The 16,832-nt window shown below is 39.9% G+C and overlaps 2 protein-coding genes across 2 annotated transcripts in view; one reads left to right on the forward strand and one right to left on the reverse strand.

Moving 5' to 3' along the window:
- si:ch73-60h1.1 (calcium/calmodulin-dependent protein kinase type IV) overlaps nt 1-7,945 on the forward strand; it is a 44,568-nt gene extending 36,623 nt beyond the window's left edge. Inside the window, exons 6-11 of the mRNA XM_037697891.1 lie at nt 159-249; nt 1,644-1,718; nt 3,454-3,529; nt 3,853-3,979; nt 4,204-4,356; nt 5,729-7,945. Of these exons, the coding sequence (XP_037553819.1) occupies nt 159-249; nt 1,644-1,718; nt 3,454-3,529; nt 3,853-3,979; nt 4,204-4,356; nt 5,729-6,238 (1,032 nt within the window). The 3' untranslated portion in view covers nt 6,239-7,945. The remainder of the gene's footprint in view (nt 1-158; nt 250-1,643; nt 1,719-3,453; nt 3,530-3,852; nt 3,980-4,203; nt 4,357-5,728) is intronic.
- A 7,150-nt stretch (nt 7,946-15,095) lies between these two features.
- Nucleotides 15,096-16,832, reverse strand: part of LOC119430397 (immunoglobulin lambda-1 light chain-like) — a 6,430-nt gene continuing 4,693 nt past the window's right edge. Inside the window, exon 4 of the mRNA XM_037697802.1 lies at nt 15,096-15,391. Coding sequence (XP_037553730.1) covers nt 15,096-15,391 — 296 coding nt within the window. The remainder of the gene's footprint in view (nt 15,392-16,832) is intronic.

The raw sequence follows: 16,832 nt of genomic DNA on the forward strand, positions 1-16,832 counted from the left end.
GCTTGGTTTTTCACTCAGGCCGTCTGGGAATGATTTGGTGTCAAATCACCTGAAAGCTTTAATGTCCCATCTTGTCCTTCCAGTTTCTCTCATTGTTTTCCTGTGATTAATTCAGCCCTCGGGGCAGGTTTCAGCCTGTTATTCTCTGTGTGTTTCAGTATTTACACGGGAACGGGGTCGTTCATCGTGACCTGAAACCTGAGAACCTGCTGTACGCCGACCTGTCGCTGGACGCCTCGCTGAAGATCGGTAACAAACCAACCGCCGCTTACCGACAACAAGCATGAAACCTGCTGTATAGTCATAATTAGCTGAACATTAGCTAAGTAAAGTTAAATCAAGTCATGGTTCTTTATTGTCATTCACACCACATGTGGTACATGTGGTGGAACGAAATTATGTGCACAGGGTCCCAGTTACATCTGACAAAAATACAAATTGTAAAGAGAAACAGTAAAAAGATCTAAGATATGAACTATAAAAACAATACGCTGAACAACAGCAGCACAAACATGAGTCTGTGTGAGCAGATGAAGACGAATGAACACAGCAGCTTGAAATAAATCAGCAGCATGAGATCAGCAGCATGGATAATCAGCAGCAGAGAAAAACAATACCTAAAAGTTAAGTTTTGTCAAACAAAATCTAAAATTAGCAGAACAGTATCCAAAAGCTCAAACCAGCAAAACAAAATAAAAGAAACATTAAATGCTAAAATTAGCAAAACAGTAGCTAAGAATTAAAATGAGCAGAATAGTAGCTAAAAGTAAAACTTAGCTAAACAAAAGCTAAAAGCTAAAAGAAGCAGAACAGTACCCAAAAGTTAAATCCAACAAAACAACAGCTAAAAGCTGAAAATACCAGAACAGTAGCCACAATATTTAAAAGTTAAATGCTAAAATAGCAAAACAGTAGCTAAATTCTAAAAGTGAAGCAACTATGCTGAAGGTTTTAAAAACCACAAACGTTTTCAAGTATTTGAAACGATGTTTCAATGAGGGAAAAAAAACTTTAAATTAAGATAAGTATTTAAAAACTGTAAAAGTAAAAAAAAAAAAGTCATAGCTGTAAAGTTGTGAACGAGCTGAAGGTTTTGGTTAAAATTCTGACTCATTATTAACAGAAGAAGCTAAAACTAGACTGAAAAGGTAGTGAAGTTGTAAAACGTTCAAAACATTTTGTTGCTCTCAGATCTTCCAGAAGGTTCTAGTTCTAGTTTTGGAGTTTAATTTTAAATATACATGAAAGACCTGATGATTCATAAATGTGATGAATATTTGATGAGATGAGCCAAGACTTTAACTTCATCAGAGTGAATACACTTTTTGTAAAACCAGTCAGTAAACAGCCTCCTGCCTGGTTTAGTCTATTCGAGGAGCATCAGATTTAGAGCCGCCCCGTTGGCTCTTTGTTGGCTCATTATTTTTTGGAGAAGCCTCTCTGGGTCCAGATGGCCGTCGAGCCCCTGGCTAACTGCTACAGATGGACAAGAGAAGCTCCTGTTTTTATTCTGCTTCACAGAACCTCCTGCAGAAAAACACATTCTCTTCCACCTCCACAGCTTCACCTCCTCATTTGTCCTAAAATAAAACTACCGTGCGCATACTGCGGCTCAGTTCGGTCCTGTTTTTCCTCTCGCACAGCTGACTTTGGTCTTTCCAAAATCATCGACGACCAGGTGACCATGAAGACCGTCTGTGGTACTCCTGGATACTGTGGTAAGTTCAGTTCTGTGAATTAGGTGCAGTTTGGACATATGCTTCAAAAAGCTTCAGTAAAGGACTGTGTAGCATTTCTAAGTATTAAAAATAAAAACTAAATAAGAACAAGACTTTTAAGACTAGCAATACATGACAGCCCAGTTTTTATCAAGTAAGCGCCCAGTAAAAAACTGTTACTTTTCTGGTAAATAACGATTACTTGCAGGTACTTGTCTGGTATCTGCAAATACCAGACAGTATTTATGAAGTGACTTGTTACTCATTGACTTATTTACACTCAATATTATCTGGTATGTACCTGATACTTATGTGGTATATACTGTGCATGTATTTGTTTCCTACAGTAACCAGGCTGTACCCTGTAAGTACAACTACCTAGGTACTTAAGTACACAGGTTTGTACCCTGTAAGTACAGATTAACAAGTCACTTCATAATACAGCCTAACCCTCGAAGGTACCATGTAAGTACTTGTGGGTACCAAGTAGGTACCCTGTAATTATCAGATACATACCTGGTACCTACGAGAAGCAGGCTGTATTATGATGTGACATTTTTCTGTAAGAACCTGGAAATACTTAAGTACCCTAAGTACTTACACTAAGTACCTGAGTACATACCCTATAAGAATAAGTTATCAAGTCATTTCCAATAACATTCTGGTTTCAATGAGAACCAGATACCCAGTAGATACTAGCTAGGTACCCTGTAAGTACTAGGCACATACAAGATACATACATGGCACTTACCTTATATATACTGGGTTTATTATTTAGTACGCCCCTGATATGTACCTTATACTATCTGGTACAGTACATACTGGGTACGTATCTGGTACTGAAAGGAACTGGGCTGTATTATGAAGTGATTTGCTACTCTCAAAGTGCCTGTCTGTACCTAAGTACCTAAATATGTAGGTACTTACCTGGTAAGACTGGCTATATTATGTATTGCTGCTAATGTAGTACAGATTGTAATAAAAGTGCAGGTATTAAAAGTATTAATTCAATTAAATTTATTTATATAGCACCAAGTCCCAACAGAAGTCATCTCGGGGGAATGAATGAAAACATTTATATTATAAAGTCAGTTAATAACTTTATTTATCTGAGAAACAGGGAACAGTGACAGAAATAAGATATCAGAGGTAGTCTTTATACTTCAGGGTGTAGTGTCTTTGATTAGTGCCAAAAGAAACGTCATAAAATCTGTATCACTTGTCCACTTAAACACCAAAGTTTCAAACAAATCTCTTGTGTAATCTGTTAGCACTTATGTGTTGGGGATTGCTCTCAGCTACTACCACACCAAATTTAGCTCTATATCTGTAAAACCTTTTAGGTTAGATACATTTATTGTTTGCTAAGCTGTGGCAGTCATCTTGAATCAGATTGTCTTCTAAAGTTGTAGACGTACAGCCAAAAATTATTTAAATATTCAGTGTCAGTTCAGTCCAAAACCAGTTTTCAGTTCAGTCTGGGTCTCCAAGGATCAAAGACGTTCCAAGGATCTCCAGCATGACACCAAACTATCAGACAAGTGAATGGTGTAGTATCAAAGTTAAATGATGAGTAGTACTGTAATATCAGTATTCGTATTCACCTGTGCTGTGTTGATTTCCGGATGTGAGCAGTGATGCATTCGCTGTAGCCTCTGCTCTGTGGGATTTCTCAGACCTCTCAGTCAGAGCTTCTGTCAGCCATCTGGCAGCTAACTGACTCCTCTGCCTGCAGCTCCAGAAATCCTGCGGGGAAATGCTTATGGCCCCGAGGTGGACATGTGGTCAGTGGGCGTCATCCTCTACATCCTGTGAGTCCACTCACACAGACACACACCAAACCGATTCATTACTGACTCAGTCCCATCAGCGCAGATTTCACATTGACGTTTTCTAGTCTTACAGCAGCCATGAAAGCTTCTGAAACAATAAGAACTTCTGCACATCTCTGCCTGCCCTCAGACATAATTTGGGCATCAAAGGGGTGTTAGGATTAGATTATTTGCATTTTTAAGACTTGTTTAGTTTGTGCTTTTTGGTTTCATCTCCCTACATTTTGCTTACATTTCATGTTTTTCAATGTTTGACAAACACCAGTGATGTGAACGGTAAGAATAATGTTAATGTTCTTCAGGCTCTGTGGGTTTGAGCCCTTCTTTGACCCAAGGGGTGATCAGTACATGTACAGCCGAATCCTCAACTGTGACTACGAGTTCGTGTCGCCGTGGTGGGATGAGGTCTCCCTTAACGCCAAGGATTTGGTGAGCTCTTTCACTGCTTTGCTTTTCCAACTTAACTGAACTTTTACATCAATACGACTTTACAATCAGCAGATATCTGCAAAAGGACTATAGAATAGGTGCAAGACTCGTACTGTCCATAGCCACCTTCAAATGACTGAGACTGGCTGCAAAAGAAGCAGTGCTTGAAAGGTTTGGACAGTTTGAAAAATGCATCTACTTCAAACTTGTTCATCATCTTGCAGGTCAGTAAGCTTATTGTCCTCGATCCTCGCAAGCGCCTCAGCGTCCGTGAGGCCCTGCAGCACCCCTGGGTGCTGGGTAAAGCTGCTCGTTTCTCCCACATGGACACGACACAAAGGAAACTGCAGGAGTTCAATGCGCGACGCAAACTTAAGGTTTGTCATTCAAGTAAAGCCAGAAGCTTTTTGTAGGGGCATGACTGTATCTGTTTATACCAAAACATCAAGGTACGGATGTCATGGTCCAGAGTATGCACTCTCGTCTAGAAGGGGTCATGCATGTTTTTATTGCTTTTTGTTAACTGCCACTTAAGGGTAAGAGAAGAGGAAAATACACTCTAAAGAACTCCAGGTCAAACCAAAGCAAGAACATTATTTCAAATGAAACACTGGAGCTTGGAGACCTGCCTGTTTGTTTCACATTAGCAGGGTGGAAAAGTTTCAGGTTACTCGTTATCCACAACAGCAGTGGATGTATGGAAAGCCAAACTGATAATCTTAAACATCCTTTATAACTGCCTCAGTGTCAGATAAATACTGATAAACCGGAGTCTTAACTGGAGTTAGTGGGAAAAATCACATCTCTCCAGTTTTAGCTTCTCTCCACTGGCTCCCTGTCAAGTCCAGAATTAAATTTAAAATCTTACCTCTAACCTACAAAGCTCTCAAAAACCTAGCTCCATCTTATATTCGTGATCTTGTTCCATATTTTCCTAACAGAGCACTTCATTCTCAGACTGCAGGTTTACTTGTGGTTCCTAGAGTTTCCAAAAGCAGAACGGGCGGAAGATCTTTCAGTTCTCAGCAACTTCCAGTTTCTGTCCGTGAGGCTGACGCATTGTCCAGTTTGAAGACTTTCTTTTGATAAATCCTATAGTTAGGGTTGGCTTGTTATGCTGCTATAGACTTAGACTACTAGAGGACAAATTGACCTCATTTCCTTAAATGAATTGTTAAAATTGAATAGTTTTCATTTGATACTATCTTAACATGTGATTCTTGATCTGCCATTGTGTATCTGTTCCTACCAAACCCAGCCGGTCGAAGCAGATGGTCCTCTTGTCCTGATCCTGGTTCTGCTAAAGGTTTCTTCCTCGTGAGGGAGTTTTTCCTTTCCACTGTCGCCTTCATGCTTGTTCAAGATGAGAGTTCTGTGATGGAGTTAAACTCAAAGCTGCTCCTCAGATAAATAATGTTCAATTATTATTTTTATACATTATATGAACGTTTCTGATGATTTATTCTATATATGAATGTTTCTGTTCAGTGCCCTGAGACGACTTCTGTTGTGACTTGGCGCTTTATAAATAAACTGAACTGAATTGCAATTGAACATGCTACCAAGCCGTTGACCTAAGCCTGTACCAACCATGACCTCATGAGGAACATACTAAACAGTGATTCACACAAATTGTTACAGCTCTACTCTTTATTTTGTGTTCGACTAAAAACATAAATCAAGTAAAATAGGGATAAAAGTTTAATTAATTTGTAGCGTCGCTTGCTAAATGCATGTTTGTGTCGACAGGCTGCCATGAAGGCTGTCGTAGCCACTAGTCGGATGCACGAGGGCTCAAAGCGTCGCACCGACAGCTGCGAGATTCCGGCTTCAGGAACTTCCAGACAGAGCAGCATGCAGCAGGACGCCCCTCTGGAGTCCACAAGTCCTGTCCCTGATGAAAAAGAGGTCACACCCCCAGACCAGGAGGTGCCACAACAAGCTGAATCCAAGCTTGACGACCAAAGTGCCCTCAGCCCCTCGCCGCCACAAAGTCCCAACTCTCCCAACCCTGAAGCCACAACCACAGGCCCCGCCCTCGTCAGACCGCCACTACGTGCCGACGGGCTCCGACAGGCGTCGGTCATCCCTAAATCAATGCTGGTCCAACCTCGGCTGCCGCAGAAGAGCTGTTCTGTCATAGAGCCTGCCCTCAGAGTGGAGGCCACGCCCCGTCTGGGCTCACCTCCGAGTCCCAGCAACCTCAGCAACGGCTTCATGCCAGGGGCGGAGCCTAGCAGTAAAACCACCCACTGTTAGTGTTCACCTGACAAAGCTGCTTCAAGTTCAACACAAAATAATTCACAATTCAGCTTCCATCATTTCTGTACAAACATCTTAGTCAACTTCCTGGACTCAAATTAAACCAGAAACAAAAGTTTGTGTAACACCTGGCGCCACGTTAACCGACATGAGTTCTGCCACTGAGCTGGGAGACCAATCAGTCCACAGCTGAGGCCACATCGAGGGTTGGCTGGGTGGGTTTGACAAAAGTCCCGAGCTTATTTCAGATGTTTAAGGACAGAGTAGCAGCACTGAGCATCTTTTAAAGATTTTTTTCTCCTGAACTTTAAATGAAGAAAATCTACTTTAGTGGATTTTCAGAATGAATGTAAAGCTGGAAATGAGCAGAAAAGTGAAGTCTAGGTACTTTCTGACTTGAGACTTTTTACTTCCTGCCTCAGTTGAACTCCAGGAGTTAAAGTGCACAGGTAATGAAGGTTATAGAAGTATATTTTACTGTAAAAATATAAATACTAACTACAGAAACAACTTTAAACAGGCCTTTGGGTTTATTTGGCTGTTTGTTTCTGTCTCTTCCTGTTGAAGTCCAGGAAACTTTCATTTTGTCTGGGACTTCTTTCCACCCCTCAAACTCTTCCAGATACTTTCTGATTGTAACGTTTCATGGTCGTAAGTTTTTACTGTAACGGTCCAGATGCACCAGATGCACAGAGATGTTTTGTCTACGAGTGTGGAGCCTCTTTTTGGTGCAAACCGGACGTTCTATCCGGGAGGACGGGACACGTTCAGTCTGAGCTGAAGTCGATCACCACTTAGAAGGAACTGTTCAACATGTTGCATTTCTGAATATTGAATCGCTCTCATGTTTGTGTTCCAGAAAAGAGCTTGAGCTGATTATCAACAAATCCAGGATTTATTTAGGTTAGCTGGTTTAACTAGCTCGGGTAGTTCAGGTGTTCTCTGTGGAGATGCGCTACTTGTGCTAAAAACTGAGGTAAAATAATATATTTAAAACTGCAGATTTTGATTTATCATAAAGAACAAAAGCATTGCCCCAAATAATCACATCTTCCTTAAAGAAATCTGAAACTAACACAGTCAGGTCAAGGTTGTTAATATTGTAAAACTAGAACTTGAAAAAAAAAAAGCACAAACACAATTTTCTCAAGATAATCAGTTATTTGTGTTCTTTCAGGATTTGTATCGCATTAACTTGGGGGCTTTATGGAAAATAAGGTTTTTATGTTGTTTTCTGGTAAAAAATATTGTTAGTTTGGGACAAGTCATTTTCTTGAGATAAGTTATCTAGTTATCTTGATTCAAAATGCTTCTTTTCTGAAAATAACAAGCTGTTTATCTTGGGTCACACTAGTCAGTTTCTCAAGATAATAATGTTTTTATATTGTTCCCTGAAATAATTTATTTATCTCATTGTCTTTGGTTGAAATGGTTATTTTCTCAACATAAGGATTTATCATTGTCCTCTCAGAGTAACGAGTCGTTTAAATACCTTGGATCATAATGACCATTTTACTCAAGATAATGTTTTTTATGCAGCTTTCTTTAAAAAGTTATTTACAGTAGTCCCTTGTTTATTGCAGATGTTACTTTCCAGACCCCGCCCCCCCCCACCTCGCCACAATAAGTGGAAATCCACAAAGTAGGTACGTTGTATTTATTTTAGATTTATATATATTTTAAGGCTTTATAAACCTTTCCCACACTCTTGTAATGCTCTAAACTCTTAAACCTACGTCATTTTAACAACATACGTATTTGTAGCTACTAAATTTTACTTACCACACTCGGCAGAACAGCAGCGGCTCGGTTCCACTCCGACTCGGTTCCGCTCCAACTCAGTTACGCTCCAACTCGGTTCCGTTTCGGCGGATCAACCCTGCCGGTTCTGGTTGGCTCTCTGGCTCGGAGTAGTGGCGATGCGCTCCGGAGAGCTCTGGACCAACGCCGTGCATCTCCACTCGGAGGTCCTCGTGGAACGGCTAGCAGCTCTTGGATTCGCCGATGGGTCTGGAGGTCTGGTTCTGCTCTGGGTCTGTGCAGTCCTTGAGCACTGAAACGTATTTTGGAGGGAGCCAGACTTTCGGATGGCCAGCACAGGACCAGATTGAGTACAGATCTGGATGAAAAAAGTCCCGGTGGGCTCTAGAGAGAAGTCGGACCTACGGTCCCGTTTGGAAATCCTCGTGGGCCGGCTAGGAGCTCTTGGGTTCAGTGGGTCCAGTTCTGTGCAGCCAATCAGCGCCCAGGTTTCATAGCACAATGCTGTTTCTTAAAGAGACATGAAAGCATCGACCAGAGGTACTACATTATCGGCTTCTGGGAAATGAAGTCCAGTTGAGCGGCAATTACAGTGTGGGCGTATTGAAAGAAAACTACAAAATGGCAGCGCCTGTCCCAATTTATTTATTTACTTTTCCCCAACCACGTGAGTACAACAATATCACTGTAAAGTTGACAGTCGTGTGTCATGCACTGCACTGTACAACTTATTTTTTGTACAATCTTACTATATGTTGACAAACCGCGATAGAGCGAGTCCACAAAAGTCGAACTGCGAAGTGGCGAGGGACTGCTGTATTGCATTAACTTGGGACACAATGCCAAACTTCTTAAGATTTTAAGTTATTTATGTAGAGATAACTGGGTTGAACTGGTTGTTTTCTCAACGTATTAAGGTTTTAACACTGTTCTCTCAAGATCACCAGTTGTTTATCATCTTGGAAAACAATACTTGTTTTTTTCAAAGTAAGTTATTTAATTAGGTCTCAAGATTACAATGCTCATTTTCTTAAAGTGAGTTTAGACGGTGCATGAAATGCTGTTCTTCATCGGGATAATTTAACTGTTTTCTGTTTTTTACAAGTTTATTTTAGGCTCCTGTCTGAAAGCACAAACATGAGACTGATTTTATTTAGATTAAAATGCTGAACCTTTCGCTTACGTCTGGATCGGCGGCAAACGTTTTCCTTCCTCTTCTGCTGAAAGCTGGACTCTTCCTCGGACCTTCAGAACGGAGCAGCCTAACTGTATCTGAATAAACTTTGGTGACGCTCGTCAGGCGTGGACGGGGAAGGAGCAGCTTCATCTCTCTCTGGATTTCCTGCTTCTTTCTCAGTTTGGGGCGTGCATGTTCAAACGCTTCAGAGAGGAGAAGCTTCTCAAAGAGAAAGTTTTCTAATTGTTTCTACTCTTTACTGATGACCCCTGCAGCTGTAGGAGTAGGCTGTGTAGCTCCAGTTTGTAGACGAGTATCTTGTGTCCGTGAGCTTTGTAAAATGTGTTTACACTTTTATCAGCAGTGATGACGCTCCTGTTTGCACTGTACATACCGTAGATTGTTTTAGACTTATCGCCGACATCTTTTACTCGACAAGAGATCAACACCCCAACACAACAATTTGTCTTGATGAAATCAAACCCTCTGACCTGATCTGAAACCACACACTCTACCTCTTTATGTACAGGGGCTTCCAAAAGAAGAATGAACTGCCACAGAGAGCAAACGACGAGACGAGCCAAACAAAAGCTAAAATTATACATAATTGATCATTGAACGGTGGCTGAGATGGTCCAAATGATGACTTAGGCATCCAGACAGTTTTTTAACTAACTTGGAATAAATAATAACAACAACAATCTACAGGCTTGTTTCTATCACGTGGTTGGGAATAAATAAAATGGTCAAAGTAACATAGTTCCAGTATAGACTAAAATTACTGTCAGCATAACTTACAGATGCAAAGTCAGTGACGGTCTGGGCGTGAGAACTCTGCGCCTGGGTGAGATTTGAGACAAAACCACAAGTCCATTAGCAGCGAGAGACACCGCGTGAAAGGAGACACAAGTACCTTTGTTCTGAGGTTTAATTATAAAAGAAGTGCTGTTTGAGAGACAGCTCTAAAGTAAACTGAACAATCTGTGGTAAAACATTCAAACATTTTCCAACTTGAACTGTGATTGTGTGATATTATAACTACCATATTTTTCAGCCTATAAGTCGCAGTTTTATTCATAATTTGCATGCCCTGCGACTTAGACGCTGAAGTGACGTATTTTTGGATTTTTTTCCCATAAACTAATTTTTTGGCTGAGATATGACGGTTTTCATTCATTCTGACTGAAAATATTGAACACTACCATTTTCAGCCGCTAGATGGCACTCAAGTAGTATGGCATGCCATTGTGTCATGCAATAGGTACAAGTGGCTGTTAATGACAGAATGCCTTAGCCTGCCACCTTCGTCCAGCTCGCCTGGAGCAAACGTCAAATCAGCTCCATTTCACTGCACCGCCCCTGAGAAATGCAGCTGATTTGACCATTAAAGTGCATTTATTAAGTAAAAGTTCAACTGAGACGCACCTTTACTATAAAGTTGAGCAAACAAACAATTGTTTTAAGTGTTTATCTTGTTAAATTTTGAAGAAATGTGCAGCGTTCCTCCTTCATTATTTCCTTCCTCTGCGTGCTCAGAGGCAGCAAATACTTTTGAAATGCAGCTGATTTGACTGTTAAAGTGCATTTATTAAGTAAAAGTTAAACTGAGACACGCCTTTACTATAATTTCAAGTAAACAAACAATTGTTTTTAAGTGTTAATCTTGTTAAATTATTGTTTAAGTCCTCCCGTGCACGCTGCCGCCATTTGGCAGCCAATCGATTTTTTGCACACCGGCTCACGTTTCCGGGTTGTCACCGGTGACGCATAATAGATGCAACGTTTATGGCAAAGTGACATATTTATGGATTTTTCCACTTTATTAGGCATATTTGGACTGATGAGACTTATAGGGCGGAGCGACGTGTACGGTGGAAAATACGGTACAGAAGTCCAACTTTCTGTGACCCGTTTAAACTTTAAGCAGCGACTGTGCTGTGAAGTCTGAGCTGTAGATCCAAACAGGGCTGGGTCTCTGCTATGTTCCAGTCTGCAAACATCTTCAGTGTTTCCTCCTGAAACAGACTGAAAAACCTGGATAAATACAAACAACTAAACGTTTTCTCAACTTCCAGTTTTCATTCCGTCTCTGCCGCCATACAAAAACCCTGAATTAGAAAAATAATCTAGTTAATTTAAGGACTTTAGATTTAAAAATGAACCAAACCTCCAGATTCCCAGAGTTCTTCATAGAAGGAGGAGAATCACAAAATGCTGTTTGATCTAATTCATGGTTTATTTGACTTATTGTTCAAACATTACTCAGTAAATACACACGACTGGCATCAGGACAAAGCAGGACAGTAAACTTAATGTAGGACAGGTGAGAGATTAAAAAGTTATTTTTACAATAGGTGTATAAACTGAAATCATCAATATACATAAAGATTAACCCTAAAAACTGAAGAATACAAAGTGGCTGAATGGGTCAAACGTAAAAAAAAATCACCAGAAAGAAACAAAATTAAATAAAAAAAAAGAAAATACAGTCAAACATAAATTTTTTATCTTATTTTGACTGAAGATGAATATTTTCTTTATTTATTTATGTAAGCTGGAGTAATGCTGGTCATTATAAAAGATATAAATAGCAGCCTTCCTTAAAGAAATGCATATCACCCGCCACGTGGTATGATAGTTTTAAACAAAAAATATTTCTGATTTGTTGGGGGCTTAAAGTATGTTTTGGGGATGACTCTCAGCTACTACCACACCCAACTCTAGCTCAATATTCATAAAACCCACTGAGTTATAGACCTTTTGTTATTGTCGAGGTTGATTAACTGTGCGGCCATCTTGAATCAGGAATGAAGCGTACTTATTGAGGGTTTGGACCATTGGTTCTAAATGGAACGTCCTCATTGGTCATTTGGACCGTTGGTCACAAATGGCATTTTGGCATTGTAAGGCCCAGCTCGGCATGGTCCATCCTGCGTTCAAACCCGGGTTCTGTGTATTTGTATTGTGTGACAGACCTGTTTGTTTGTTTGTTGTTGCTTTAAGTATGGATTCTCAAGAAGTTTTGGTACCCTGGACAAACCGTGAGGCGTATCTGTATTTTTCACAAATAATATGAGATCACGTGTTTTTGATATGGTGCCCATCTACATCGAGGCGGCACTCTGCTCAAAGCAGACACAGCCATGTCCGGGGTAGAATAAGGGCAAGCTGACTGTAGCCAGGCCAGGCCAGGCCTTACAATACCAATATGCCAAGAGATTGTCTTGATCAAAGTTTTGGATCTGACAGTTAAACACTAACAGAGTCCAGTTCAGATTTGATTTCTTTTTAAATCATGCTGGGCTGAACCTCAAGACCTGAGAACAGGTGTGTGTGCGTGTTGTTTGACCTCTTTAGGACAATTTTTGTCAATCTGCACCAACTTGTCAGGATCCAGTGCTACTTTGGGGAACAAAGCTCTTGGTCCTCGTGCTCAAACGCCGTTGACGGGTCAGCGGTTCGGTTTATGGTAAAGGTCAGGGTTGGGGGACCGAAATGAATGGAGGGCAACGCAAAGTCCTTAAAAAGATATAAAAACAAACATGTGTGTGTGTGTGTGTGTGTGCCAAACAGAAAACACTGGATAACTTTCGGTCCCAGTGAAAGCATGTAACTGTACATTAGATGTCTAACAAAGTGAAGTCCTCCAGAGGACCTGACTTCACTTTGTTAGATTTTTCAACCTGGATTATTGAGCATGCATCAGGATGTACATTAGATGATTATTCCTCTGTAAAAACATGAATATTTTACTTCTATTTATCTCAGCCGGGCGGTTATTCGGGGTTCTTGAGGTGAGCAGGGCTAAACTGTAAAAGGTGTTCGTTTTTGTGTTTGATGGGTAAACACTTATATCTTTTTTATTAAATCTGATAAATGACATGTATAAAGTGGCAGTTGATGGTCTGAGCTGCTGCACGTGTATCTTTGCATGTATTATTTAACTTCTGTTGATCATATCAGGTGAAAGAATTGGAGCAGAGAGTTATTTGTGCAGGAGTTGAGCCTGTAAGAACTGCTGCAGGACGTTGCTGAAACTTTTTGCATCGAACGTAAAGTAAAGATTAGATGATAGAAATCACTCTTTGGGTCCTTGTGTTCTTTCTTCACCGTGAAATGCACAAATTCAAACGTCCACGTTTCTCCTTTTAAATCAAAACTGACAAAACACCCACTTTTTCCTCAGACAACCTAAATGATGACGATTGAAATATTTAACCGTAACGGAATACGATGATTTATAAAGCTCAGTAACTAATATTTTATTCACAATGGAACATAAACCTCACATGTCTGCACTAACAAATTATACATTTTTTGTAATAATAATTCAATTCAATAATATTTTATTAATCCCAGAGGGAAATCTTCCTGGTTTCATTAAAAAGAGTTGTTCTAGATGCTGATGGCTGTGGACAGGAAGGATCTCTTGTAGCGGCCTGTCCTACAACAGATCTGAAGAAGCCTAATAACAATAATAATAATAATAACAACAATAATAATAATAATAATAACAATAATAATAATAATAACAATAATAATAATAAGGTAATTTTGGCAGCAACACACGTCAGTAAGTTGTTCCAGGGTCAACAAAAGGCTGTTAAAGTTAGTGGCATCTATAAGAAACAGCTGGAGGAGCAACCAAGTTCTCATCAAGTTGATCTCAGCAACAGATCAGAAGAATCTGTAGAAATCTCTGAGCTCATGAAAGTCAATACTGGATGGTCATGATCTCAGGGGCCCTCAGGGGCCCCTGCATTAAAACACGTCTGGTTCTGTTCTGGGCTCAGGAACTCTTCTACAGATCGTTGTAAACACAATCCATGCACAAATGCTGCTTAAAGCTCTATCAGACAAAGAAGAAGCCAGATGTGAACACCATCCAGAACAGATGTCGTCTTCTCTGGACCAGAGCTCGTTTCAAATGGACTGAGGTGAAGTCCAGAACTGTTCTGGGGTCAGACAGGTCCAAATTTGAAGTTCTGTTTGGAAACCATGTCCTCTGAACTAAAGAGAGGGACCGTCCAGCCTGGTATCAGCTCAAAATTCAAAAGCCTGCCTCTCTGATGGTATGGGGGTGCATTAGTGCCTCTGGTATGGGCAGATATGAGAACATCTGCTCCATCCAGATGTCTTTTCAATGAAGGCTTTGCACATTTCCTCAGGACGATGTTAAAGTAGACTGCAACGTTGATCAGAGCATGGCTTCGTAGCAGAAGAGTCCAGGGAGGGTCCGACAGGACCCGGACGGTACCTGCTCCCGTCTCTTCTGCTCCTTTACACAAACGCTGTTTTTAAACGAGAAGGTGATGCTCCTAACGTAAAACAAAGTTTGAGATGTGCTGCTGACGTATAATTCAGTTAACTTCTTTATGGTTCTTTTTTTTTTTTACGTTCCAAAGTGAATAAAACGAGTTTGTGATTATTTGAGGTTTGAGCTCAAGTCGTGCGACGTCATGTCTGACAAAACCTTCACAAACGGTCGAGCTCAAACTGTGACTGGGTGAAAACCATTAAGAATCTTAAAACACCAGTTCAGGCAAAGTCCAAGTTTCTGACTTGTTGATGTTTCAGTTGTGAAGAACATCTCAGCTCCAAAGACAGCTGCGCTTTACCACTCGTCTCAACAAAAAAACTTTCCACTCTTTTTGTTTTTGTGTGTGAAAACTTTGATGAACAGGAGTACCCAAACAAAAATCATGACAAAAACAGAACATTTTAATTCCTTGGTGACAGAATAGATAAAAAAAAAAACCAGACTGATTCCTAAACTCGCATAACTTGTCCCTATTTCTACTGAAAATAAAATAAAATTAGAATTTTTTTCAGTTAAAGCAACCTTTAGATTTAATTGTTAATTTGGTTTAATCGGTCTATATTCCAGTAAGAACAAACAGGTTTTGCAGCTAACAGTCAGTCCTGTGAGCAGAGTTTCTGCCTGTACTGGTGTCCGTCCTGGATCGTTCCACACCAGTATGAAGATGTGGGTCTCCAGTCTGCAGCCGGCACCGTCCAGACTGAGGTGGTGCTGTAGCCCCGGTTTGACTTGGTCCACGTCCCTTTGAGACCTGCTGCTGACACCGTTGAGCCATCGAGCCACCACAGAACAGGTTGCTGAGGCGATTTCAGTCCCTTCAGGAGGCAAACCAGCAGGCGAGGAGATTCTGGATCTTCAGGTTGTACTGACGTTAATACCTGAATAGATGGACCTGAACATGAAGGGAAGGTTAGTGCTCGTTTAAAACTCATCAGTTGTGAGAATTTTCAAGTTTTCAGAGTGAAATTCTGGAGAAAACCCACCAGAATTGTTTGGAAACTACCTACTCTTTGGGGTTCCTCAAGGACAAGTACTCGGTCCAGCATTTTTTTATTTTATTTAATTAAGCAAGAGCCAAAATGCTGTTTTAATGTCTGTTTTTTTTAACTTTTTTTTATTTTTTATTAAGTTGGGTTGCATTTGCTTTAATTTAAATATATTTGATTTCATTTGACTCGTACTACTTCAGCAAATACTCAGCTGGTTCAGGACAATATACAGTAGGTAAGACTTTAAATTTTCAAACAAAGTTTTTGTGCTTTTTAAAATTTACTTTAGTGTACTTGTCTCAAATTTGGCATTTAGCATTTGTTTTTGAGTTTCCCCTAATATTTTTTTAGCTATAGTTTTGCTAATTTCAACTGTTCCCTAGTTAATTTGAGTTTTTAGCCACTGTTTTGTTGGTTTTAGCTTTTTTACTTATTTTAGGTTTCGTTTGACCAATTTAAGTTTTTAGCTACTATTCTGATATTTTTAGATTTTTTGTTAGCTACTCTTGTGCTAATTTTAGGTTTTAGATACTGTTTTACAAATTATAGTTTTTAGCTAGTGTTCATCTGGTTTTATCTTTAAGCTATTGTTTTGCTGGTTTAGCATTTAGCTATTGTACCGCTTTATTTTAGCCATTAGCTACTGTTTGTTTTAGCTACTAATGGGTTTGTTTAGCATATTTTAGATTTTGGCTTTTGCTAAATTCATATCTTGCGATAGATATATAATTTTTTTAAACAGTTGCAGCTTTTAGATTTTGCTTCTCAGTGTTTAACTTTTGAGATTTTATGTTTTGAAAATGTTTTTTGGTTTCAGTTTCACTAGCTTTAGCCTTTTGCTTTTGTTTAGCTAACTTTGGCTTTACCACTTCAGTTTCAGCTTCTTTAACGTTTTAGCAGTCACTCAGCACCTTTGTTCTGCAACAGAAGCTGATCGTTTTATTTTAATGATCATTTATTATGTTTGAAATCCAAAACTGATCAGTTGAAAATGTTTTAGTTTAGTCTGGATTCACACCATCTGCTGATCTTGGTTCACCTATAAAGTTTTTGTAGAATTAAATTAAAAGTTTTATATATCTTTTATCAGCTTCCAGAAACTCTGATGAAGTGAAAAAATAAACTATGATTATATTTTATTTATCTGAAGGGAGGTATTTTGTTTTAAAACAGGTTCTTTACCATTTGGATCATTTCTCAGAGGAAGAAACTGATCATCTTCACCCCGGTCCGTCGTTTCTTTACTGACGTGGACCAGGAGGCGGGTTCCAGCGCTGAAAACCATCGAGAACGAGATCGACTGACCGCTGGGCGACGGACCGCTGGGCGACGGACCGCTGGGCG

This window comes from Nematolebias whitei, chromosome 3 (assembly GCF_014905685.2).
Source record: "Nematolebias whitei isolate Nwh7 chromosome 3, NemWhi1, whole genome shotgun sequence".
Lineage (NCBI taxonomy): Eukaryota > Metazoa > Chordata > Actinopteri > Cyprinodontiformes > Rivulidae > Nematolebias > Nematolebias whitei.